The 11664-nt window shown below is 42.6% G+C and overlaps 1 protein-coding gene across 1 annotated transcript; it reads right to left on the bottom strand.

The window, feature by feature from the left end:
* Nucleotides 1–697: 697 nt before the first annotated feature.
* Nucleotides 698–2566, bottom strand: LOC139380369 (ankyrin repeat domain-containing protein 34A-like). Its single transcript, XM_071122992.1, has one exon. The coding sequence runs from the start codon at nucleotides 2564–2566 to the stop codon at nucleotides 968–970; it is 1599 nt and encodes a 532-aa protein (XP_070979093.1). The 3' UTR covers nucleotides 698–967.
* Nucleotides 2567–11664: the final 9098 nt, after the last annotated feature.

The raw sequence follows: 11664 nt of genomic DNA, 5'->3' as shown, positions 1-11664 counted from the left end.
GTATTCACACACTCCAATGTAAACAAACATGCTTTCATGGGATTTCTTTGGAATTTTGTATGAAATTAATTGCACCTCAATTGACTTTTATTTTTTTATTTTTTTTATCAATTGATAATAACATTATTACAGTGTGATACTCATAAAGAGTCCCACATGTTGATCCCACTGTAGTTGTCAGGGTAAGTCAGGCGTGTGGTTAGACCATATAGCTAAATTGCTCTCTAAAACACAAAATCTCAAGTGATTAAAAGGTAAAGGCAAATAAATACAGTGAAAGTAGATAACAGCAACAATACAATGACAGTGAAATCTTCGGGCAATATGTCTTGAAAACTATTTCATGGAATGCAGCATTATTCTCCCCCAAACAAACCCATCAACATGAGAGCATTTTAGGATTGAAGTTTGACGTTTTAAAGCAGCTAACGCAAGAATTGAAAATCGGGAAGACAGGGCATTCAGAATGACAAGGTAAGCTGTTGCTAGCGTCTCTACTGTTGATTTTTTTCTTTTGACTTAAAGTGTCATAGATAAGGTGACTGATTTCAGAAGGGAAGAAAATGTATTCAGCACACGGAACAATAGGCAAGACATTGATACACATTTTGCAGTGTGTAAACATCTAAAAACACAGAAATACATTTCTATTTCTGTTGACTGCAAATGGTATATTAATAAATAATTTGAGGAGAAATGAGAAGAACATCTTCTGCAAACCGTATTACTCAATCAACCAGCTTTCTGTGACAGCACAGAAAGGAAACACAACAAAATAAAATAGGTCACCTAAAAATAAAAATAACCATCTGCACTTGACACAGAACAAGGATGGGACTGAGGCCTCACTCTGAATGAACCAAATTCACGTTAGTAGTCCTGGTTTAAGCACTGGTTGAGGATAATGATGGACTAATTAGATAGACTAATTGATCCACCACTGTACCCTCACATGTCCTTTTAAGTCTCAGTCCCCGTTGGACTCAATGACCTTCTCTGTCAGGATCTCCTGGAAGGTGGAGAGCTGCTTCATTTGTTCCGTCTGCATGGAGTGCCTCCTCATCAGTTTCTTCTTCATCTTGAAGTCTGGGCCTCTCTTGGGTGAGGCAGGGGCAACTGGAACCAGGATCTTGGGACCAGAGTGGACGGGGGAAGTAGGCTTGCCATTGGCCCGGATGTCTGGGATGGGCCGGTGGGGGTTGACATTGAGTGGGGGCAAGAACCCGGGGCGGGTGTGGGAGATGTGGTCCAAGAGGAGGGTGCCTGAGCCTCTGCGCTCCAGGAGGCCTGGGGGCCGTCTGCGCATGGTGATGGGGGAGACAGAATTGGGGATGCTCTCAAGGGACTCCCGGGAGGAGGTGGTGAGAAGAGAGAGGGGCGAGGCGTTGTACTTCCTCCGCTCCACAGACACGCGCCCCGAGTCTGGAGATCCAGGGATGGACTCAGGACACAGGTGTGTGTCTGACTCATAGTGCTCCATACGTATAAGTTTGGGGTGAGTCAGGGTGCGTGAAGCCACCCCCCCTGGTCCGCCTGCATTTTCCTGAGACTCCGGCGCGGTGTTCCTGCGGTACAGGATCTGGTGCTGTTGGACCTTGTCAGCCCAGGAGGAGCTACAAAGGGCTGCGCAGTCCTCTGAGCAGGATCGGTCAATGAGTTTGGGCGAGCAGGGGTCATGTGTTTCGATGCTGTGACGACGAGACAGGAGAGGCCTGCCAGGACCCGAGATTGACAGACCATTCATCTCAGTGATGATCCTACCTCCACCTTCCTCCTCCAGTCCACCATCAACCCTCTCCTGTGGGACCCTGCTGAGCACTGAGGGTGCTACCAGCCCCCAAGGCTCAGAGTTGAGCCTCTTCAGGAGTTTGCGGGGAGGCGGCCTTTTCTCCCCTAGGGTTCTAGTGGAGGGTAGGGGTAAGGCTGATGTCAGCGCAAAGCTGAAGATACTGTCCTCCTCCTCAACCTTCTCTGCTGCTGGGGAATTGGAGGTCCGGATCGCTACCTCTGAGGGTGACATGCAGGCCACGGGTGAGAGCGTGTCCACCACCCCTGGTGATGGGGGGGAGTTGAGATACTGCTTGGTCTTCTTGGTGCCCGAGGGTGACGTGTCGGTGGTGATGATGATTACCTCCTTGCCCTTGGCCTTGCAGGCGTCCAGCAGGACCTGGAGGGTGTCTCTGTCACCTCTGTTGATGGCATGGACCAGGGCGGAGGAGCCTGTGTAGTCCTTGAGGCTGGGGTCAGCTCCATTCTCTAGGAGCAAGGTCACCACCTCTTTGCCCGCCTGCTCGACACAGGCATGCATCAGGGAGGTCCGCCCAGACTTGTCTGGGATGTTGGGATCGGCTCCTTTCTCCAGGAGGTAGCGCACCATCCTCTGGCGGCTCTGGGGGTCCTCGTAGCCAGCCAGGCAGGCAGCAGAGATGGGGGTCTCGCCCCGCTCGTTGCCTTCGTTGATGTAGGCACCCCCTTCCAGGAGGAGCCGGGTCAGTCGCAGCTTGCCCTGGAAGACGGCTTTGAGGAGGGCGTTCCCCTCCGTATGGAGGGCTCCTCCATCTCCCATGGTGCCTTTGGCACCTCTTCTTCCAGTCAAATCTGCTACACCCAGCTAGTTAGCTTAGCGCTGACTGGCCATCTTCAAGAGGAAGCTGGTGAACCTGTGATGAAAAACAAAATGATGTCAGAATTCTAAACGTACAGTACAGACAGGCAGTGCTAAAAGGTGGTTAAGATGGTTAGTTTGGTTGGTCTATGCATATATCTAATGTCTAGTATGCAGCAGTACAACAGTTATACTGCATTACCAATGCCATCTCAGAGTGACTGCAATTGAAGCCTTTGATATGAAGTGTGTCTGTAAGAGCAAGACAGGGAGTGTCTGGATAGCCATCTCATGAGGTGAAATGACAACAAGATGTAGCACCCATCTGGTGTAACAAAAACATTTTAGACAGTCTTTTTCAAAGGGAAAGCGTTTTTTCTCCCTCAACATTGACAACATCTCTGCCATGATTGGTGAATGCATGATACTGATCCTTGACCCCACTATGCTAAGATTGGCTTATTTGACTAACTTACCTGGTATTCTTAAACTATAACTATGCAGAGTTGAATAAAGTTTGACTTTGCAGAGAATTAACTATGCATGACTTGGACTTTTTGCCTTCCCATCAGCAAAAGAGTAACTTCCCGCTGCAGTAACATGGTTATATGTAAAACAGTGAATAATTAATCATTTGGTGCTTGAAAGTGAGATTATCTCAAAATCTGCAAGTGTGAGATACAGAAAGATGAGGCAATGACAAAAAATTATAATCTGATATCCAACAGGATATACGGTGAATTGACTTGTCTAAACTTTTAAATGACTCCTAATACTGATTTAATTATTATAATATTTTTTTCTGTGACTGAAAATCAACATAATGATGTTCTTGGAATATTCATTCTACCAAACCTTCCTCTAAGTAATCTATTTCAATGATCTCAAACGATTGATTATTATCCACCAAATAGACAACGACAAAAAAAAATCCAGCCACAACTTTCACTGTGACCCAAGAGGAGGAGGGACTGGTTGCCTGTGGCTCACCAGTGGGATCTAGTGATCTATTTGGATGGAGAGAAGGAGATGCATCTTGTGCAGAGAGAAATAAACAGCTGTCTAGCAATGAATGAGCTTCCCACGTATGTCCACTGGGATATTTAGTTCTATGCTAAGGTGATTCAATGTGCCCTGTTCATGTTAATAAACAACTCTATTTTATAACCCAGGTGAACAACGAGCATGGGGACAGACAGTGGCTATACAAACCGAAACACAGAGTGTAATCATCTGGGTATGATAGAGAAGTAGTTAGTGGTGGTTGTGGGGAAGGGAGTTGGGAAGCCAGAATGAAGAGGGAAGATATTATTTGTTCTTCATTCCCCCTGAGTGTAGCAAAATATCCAACAACCTCACATGAAATAGGTTGAGAGACTCGTGACTTCTGTTACAACAATATTATAGACCAGAGTCTTTCTTTGGCTGTGTTGAAACACATATTGAGACGTCTAACTAACCATCCCTAAGCATGCATATTATAATACACACTGTAAAAATAGAATGTCTCAAAACACCATGATTGTGTAATGAAACCATGAAAAGTAATGCACCTAAGCTGAGATCAGGTGTTTGAAAGGGTGTTCGAATGTAAACCTAACGTAAGTGTTTTAATACACAGAATGTGTTTGACACATTGTTTTAGAGAGAGGAAACGCCACCAAATGAGAAGGTATCTAATTCTGCACTAAACAGGTGCTGGTCATTTATGAACATTTGAACATCTTGGCCATGTTCTGTTATAATCTCCACCCGGCAAAGCCAGAAGAGAACTGGCCATCCCACATATGCTCTCTCTAATTCTCTCTTTCTTTCTCTCTCTCGGAGGACCTGAGCCCTAGGACCATGCCCCAGGAATACCTGACATGATGACTCCTTGCTGTCCCCAGTCCACCTGACTGTGCTGCTGATCCAGTTTCAACTGTTCTGCCTTATTATTATTCGACCATGCTGGTCATTTATGAACATTTGAACATCTTGGCCATGTTCTGTTATAATCTCCACCCGGCACAGCCAGAAGAGGACTGGCCACCCCACATAGCCTGGTTCCTCTCTAGGTTTCTTCCTAGGTTTTGGCTTTTCTAGGGAGTTTTTCCTAGCCACCGTGCTTCTACACCTGCATTGCTTGCTGTTTGGGGTTTTAGGCTGGGTTTCTGTACAGCACTTTGAGATATCAGCTGATGTACGAAGGGCTATATAAATAAATTTGATTTGATTTGATTTGATTTACAAAGCACTTCATTTTAACAGTGCAGCATTTACAAACACAGTTTAATTTGAGTGAGTCGGAGTAATTCCTTACAATGGCTAGGGCTCGGTCTTTCTTTCATTCAGACTGTGATCAATACACTCAATTACATTTAATCCACCCCTTTTTATTATGGCCTATTTGCCTAAATAATTCTGTTGGGAATCAATGGCAGTTTAATAACAGTTGTTACTTTGTCATTACTGGCTCGCTGCCAGGGGACTCCGTGGGTGGAGTGGGAAGCAGTTGACAGGTGCTGAGTTGAGATGGGCTGAGGGAGAGGCTCTCTATCCTGAGAATGTGGCTACGAGGCTGCCACCTACAGCTCTCTCTGTGTGTGTGTGTGTGTGTGTGTGTGTGTGTGTGTGTGTGTGTGTGTGTGTGTGTGTGTGTGTGTGTGTGTGTGTGTGTGTGTGTGTGTGTTTGTGTTGCGTGCATGCGTGCGTGCGTGCGTGTGTGCGTGGGAATCTGTGGGTCTGACACTAGTCTGCCCATGCTAAAGACCCAATCTGTCGACTGGGGCAGAAGGCAACTTGACGATCCACAATGATCTGCATCAAAGTGGATGACGATCCACAATGATCTGCATCAAAGTGGATTGATGCCTTTGAAACAATGTAGTAAAGTATTATTACAGTTACTGGATTAACCACCATTATAGATTATTAGCGTTTCAGAATTACAGAGAGAGAGAGAGACTCTCCTTTCTCTATATATTGTTCCCCTACAATATTAAATAAATACATCAATAAATTGTTGAAGACTCCAGCCACCCAGGTCATAGACTGTTCTCTCGGCTACCGCATGGCAAGCGGTACCGATGCACCAAGTCTGGAACCAACAGGACCCTGAACAGCTTCTACCCCCAAGCCACAATACTGATAAATAGTTAGTCCATCACATACGCTGCTGTTTACTATTTGTCACTTTATTCTTCGTTATATGTACATATCTACCTCTTCCTTTGTACCCCTGCACATCAACTGGTACTGGTAGTCCTTGTACAGCCAAGTTATTATTACTCATTGTGTATCTATTATTACATGTTTTAGTTTTCTAGTATTTAGCTATTTTCTTTCTCTCTGCTTTGTTGGGAAGGGCCCGTAAGTAAGCATTTTACTGTCAGTCTACACCTGTTGTTTACAAAGCATGTGACGAGTAAGATGTGATTTGATTTGATACTACTGTATACATACAGATGTAGGATCTTAATTTGAGCCAGTTTGCTACCGCAGTAAAATAATCCTGCAGCAATAGGAAATGTTCATTATTATGCAGATTATAATTTGTGGGGGTTGTTACATTTTTCGTTAAGGCAAATCAATCATTTCAATTGAAATGTCAAAGTGGAAATTACAAATGTTAGAAGCCTTTTTAAAACTCAAATACATTACAAGTTTGCATATTTTATGAGTAACCTAAATATTGAGTGGCTTTCGTCAAGCTGTCCACTCAAGAAAATGCTTCAAACTGTAACCAGTGCCTGCAACCTGGTTCAGGTTAACAGTCAACCTACCAGAGTATTCACAAACAGAACAGGAACTAAATCATCCACTTGTATTGATCACATCTGATGCTGCAGAAATCTGCTCTAAAGCAGTATCCACACCCATCGGATGTAATGATCATAATATAATAGCCATATCTACGAAAAACAAAGTTTCAAAGATGACCTAAAATAGTGTATAAGTGATCATACAAGAGGTTTTGCAATGATTCCTATGTTGAAAATGTGGCAATGTGTAATGAGGAACATCCTGACGCAAGCACTTAAATCATTTACGAAATTGCTTATTCCAGTTACTAATAAGCAAGCACTCATTAAGAAAATTATTGTAAAAACTATTAAATACCTGTGGATCTGTGGATTGATGAGAAATTGTGGTGGGGGGGGGGAAATTGGGAAATCACGTGACTAAACTTAACAAAAAGAAGAAGAAATTACTATGAAACAAAAATAAATGATATAAAGAATGATACTAAAAAGCACCTTAAATTAAATGTGGGGCAAAAAGGCAAACTCAGCTCCATCATTCATTGAATCAGATGGCTCATTCATCAAAAAACCCATTGATATTGCCAACTACTTCAAAGATTTTTTCATTGAAAATTCAGAAATGACATAACAACAACATATTATGAACCTACACCTCCATACATAACTGACCAAATGATAAAAGGCAAGTATTATAATTTGGAATTCTGTAAAGTGAGTGTGGAAGAGGTGAAATAAATGTTGTTTTCTATCAACAATGACAAGCACCCAGGGTCTGAAAACTTGGATGGAAAATTACTGAGGATGATAGTGACTATATTGCCACTCCTATCTGCCATCTATTCAATCTAAGCCTACAGGAAAATGTGTGCCCTCAGGCCTGGAGGGAAGCAAAAGTAATTTTGCTACCCAAGAATAGCAAAGCACCCTTTACTGGCTCAAACAGCCGTCCAGAGTAAGCCTGTTAACAACCCTTAGTAAACGTTTAGAAAAAAATGTGTTTGACCAGATACAATGCTATTTCACAGTAAACAAATTAACCACAGACTTGAAGCACGCTTACAGGGAAGGGCATTCAACAACATTCAACGGCACTTACACAAATGACTGATGATTGGCTGAGAAGAATTGTTAATAAGAATCTGCTGCTGGAAAAATGTATATGTTATGGCTTTACATCCCCTGCTATATTATGGATCAAGACTTACCTGTCTAACAGAACACAGAGGGTGTTCTTCAATGGAAGCATTTCCACCATAATCCAGGTAGAGTCAGGCATTCCCCAGTGCAGCTGTCTAGGCACCTACTTTTTCAAATCTTTACCAATGACCTGTCACTGGCACTGGGTAAAGCCTGTGTGTCCATGGTATGCTGATGACTCAACACGGCACATGTCAGCTACCACAGCAAGTGAAATCACTGCAACGCTTAACAAAGAGCTGCAGTCAGTTTCAGAATGGCTGTCAAGAAATAAACTGGTCCTAAATATTTCAAAAGCTAAAAGCATTGTATTTAGGACAAATCATTCACTAAATCCTAAACCTCAACTAAATCTTGTAATTAATAATGTGGAAATTGAGCAAATTAAGGAGACTAAACTGCTTGGTGTAACCATGGATTGTAAACTGTCATGGTCGAAACATATTGATGCAACGGGAAAGCTAAGATGGGGAGAGATCTGTCCATAATAAAGCACTACTATGCTTTCTTGACATCGCTATCAACAAAACAACTACTATAGTCCCTAGTTTTGTCGCACCTGGACCACTGTCCTGTCATATGGTCAAGTGCCACAAAGAGACACATGGGCAAATGACAATTGGCCCAGAACAAAGCATGTCTTTGTGAGAGATATTGACATGTTGAAATCACCGAGCTGTCTGTTTAAGCAACTAGCGCACAGCTCAGACACCTACGCATACCCCACAAGACATGCCATGCCACCAGAGGTCTCTTCACTGTCCCCAAGTCCAGAATAGACCACGGGAAATGCACAGTACTACATAGAGCCATTTCTACATGGAACTCTATTCCACATCATGTAACTCAGTCAAGTAGTAAAATCTGATTTAGAAAACTGATAAAACTACACTTTATGGAACAGTTTGGACTGTGCAGGCAAACACACAGCATTCACAAACACATGCTAACACACGCACTCTACACACACATACATTTTAATATTGTTATTTTGCTGTATTATTAAATCAAATCATATGTTATCTGTCACATGCGCCGAATACAGCAGGTGTAGTAGACCTTACAGTGAAATGCTTACTTACAAGCCCTTAACCAACAATGCAGTTTTAAGAAAAACAAGTGTTAAGTAAAAAATAAAATAACAAATAATTAAAGAGCAGCAGTAAAATAACAGTAGCGCGGCTATATACAGTGGGGCAAAAATGTATAATTTGCAAATTAATTCATAAAAAATCCTACAATATGATTTTCTGGATTTTTTTCTCATTTTGTCTGTCATAGTTGAAGTGTACCTATGATGGAAAATTACAGGCCTCTCTCATCTTTTTAAGTGGGAGAACTTGCACAATTGGTGGCTGACTAAATACCTTTTTGCCTCACTGTACAGGGGGTACGGGTACAGAGTCAATGTGCGGGGGGAACAGGTTAGTCGAAGTAATTGAGGTAATATGTAGATGTAGATAGAGTTAAAGTGACTATGGATAGATAATAAACAGATAGTAGCAGCAGCGTAAAAGAGGGGTTGGGGAGGTGGACAATGCAAATAGTCTGGGTAGCCATTTGATTAGCTGTTCAGGCGTCTTATGGCTTGGGGGTAGAAGCTGTTAAGAAGCCTTTTGGACCTAGACTTGTCACTCCGGTACCGCTTGCCGTGCGGAGGCAGAGAGAACAGTTTATGACTGGGGTGGCTGGAGTCTTTGACAATTTTTAGGGCCTTTCTCTGACACCGCCTGGTATAGAGGTCCTGGATGGCAGGATGCTTGCCCCCAGTGATGTACGTACTCACTACCCTCTGTAATTAATGCCTTACGGTCTTATCGTAGATATGTTATGGTAGAGTAGTGTGTAATAATGTGTTGTGTTATGTAATTGTGATTGGACTCCCGGAAGAGTACCTGCTGCCTTGGAAAATTAAGATCCTACATCTGAATGCAGCCTGCGGCTCTACTCAGTATTTCTCCAGTGGATTTATCTGTCAAACACCTCTGAAGAAGTAATGTGTGACCATAAACATCTCTGTAGTGCTGAAGAAAAGAGGTAGACAAATAGTATGTATCTCCTGGTCCTTGACAGTATGGATTCACTACAACAGGAGATGAGGCAGAGCAGACATGGCCTTTTCCATTTACATCTGGGATACTCTTGACAACTCAGGGATACAATCGTAGAGGTACTGTTGCTGATCCGTCGTCATTATTGTGAAATAATTATAATGTTATTAAGGTGAGATTTTAATAGAGAAAGCTGACCTGAGAGCAGAGCTCACTTTCTTTCGATCCTATCAGTGTCGACACATGCTCCAACGATGCACTCTGCGTGGTGTTTTGGGAAATGCATGTTACATATTCGGCTGCATCATTAAAACACTAGTAAAACTCAATTCTATCGCTGTCGGTAAACCGGGCCCAGGTGTATTGTGTGGGTCTGAGCAGAGTTTTTCCCACAGCAGACGAGGGAGAGAGAGCTGTCTTGTCTAAGATCTATGGATTCCAGCTCAGAGGCACTAGTCATTTCTGCCAAGATGGACCAGGAAAACAGGCACAGTGTGAGTGCTCCAGTCCAGTGGTGCCAACTTAGCGACCTTGTTGCTATATTTAGTGAGTATTCAGATCCCTCTAGCGACAAATTTTTTAAAAAGTGACTAGCGACAAATCTAGCGACTTTTTCTGGTGTTATTGGAGACTTTTGGAGACTCTGACGTGAAAGCACGTATCGTTCTGACTCTTCTCAACGAGCCGTGGGCCCCATCCCCGTCCTAAAGCACTCACAGGCGGGGCCCAGTCCTTGCGCAGCAGTCCCTCCCAGCTGCAGTCAGAGCAGGAGATGTTCACCCTTCCGCGTCCAGACTACAAATGAATCGCGCATGCAGGAAGCCGTCGCTGGCTGATCCTGCCCTGGCTTACATTTTAAAAAAACAATTAACCTGAATTAGGGCCAGACTAGTTACCATAATTTTCTCACATTGCCATTGACAGTTTTTCTATTGTCTCTTTTGGGTCCATTTAGATTGTATACAAAAAAATGTTACAAATATTATGGTTAAAAATGTTTTACTGTGACTTGTTGTAGGCTCCTAAGTGGACCATAAGGTTAAAAACCAAACCAAATTAAGAAAACGAAACTAAAAAACAAACAAATAAATAAATAATACAATAAAAAACGAAATAACTCTGCCAGAGTGTCTCTTTGGGTCACTTTTGCCGGTCCCAAGCCAGGATAAAGGAGGTGGGTTGGAATTGTGATATAAAAAAAAACAAGAATCGAAAGAAGAAATTTCATTTGTAGTTCTAAACATATTTAGGGTGTTTTCTACTCACTTTTTGTCTATCCCACAACGTTATTCCTCTCGTCCATCACAATTACATGCACATGGCCAATTATGCAAATTAGGCGATGGCATCATTTAGCGACTTTTAGGACAGCCAATAGCTACTTTCCTTACTGAGGAGTTGGCAACACTGCTCCAGTCAGATAACGATGCTCAGGGGGCTTCATGGAGCTGCTAATCCAATATAGTTGCAGCATACGAATCCCCGACACAGATTCCTTCCCTGAGATCTCTCAATGATTCACACCAAATGTTTTCTTCCCTGTCATACTGTGTTTATTTAGGCATGTCAAATGAGAAGTTTTCATTTACAACCAAATCAACAACAAAAAATGATGTAAATGATATATTGCAGAAGGATCCAGACAATTTGTTTGTGATTTCATATGTTTTAGAGTAATTTAACCCAAACAGCAAATCACTTCCTCATCCTTGATGGGCCCCCCCCAAAAAACATGAATGGCTCCAAAAACACCCAAATACATCAAACTGCAAAGCGCTCAGTCTAGTAATGCAGGTCTTTAGATGTCATACACTCAGTCTAGTAATGCAGGTCTTTAGATGTCATACACTCAGTCTAGTAATGCAGGTCTTTAGATGTCATACACTCAGTCTAGTAATGCAGGTCTTTAGATGTCATACACTCAGTCTAGTAATGCAGGTCTTTAGATGTCATACACTCAGTCTAGTAATGCAGGTCTTTAGATGTCATACACTCAGTCTAGTAATGCAGGTCTTTAGATGTCATACACTCAGTCTAGTAATGCAGGTCTTTAGATGTCATACAC

Source organism: Oncorhynchus clarkii, chromosome 2 (genome assembly GCF_045791955.1).
Source record: "Oncorhynchus clarkii lewisi isolate Uvic-CL-2024 chromosome 2, UVic_Ocla_1.0, whole genome shotgun sequence".
NCBI lineage: Eukaryota > Metazoa > Chordata > Actinopteri > Salmoniformes > Salmonidae > Oncorhynchus > Oncorhynchus clarkii.
Note: the sequence above shows the minus strand (reverse complement) of the source record. Positions and strands in the feature narration are given on the sequence as shown.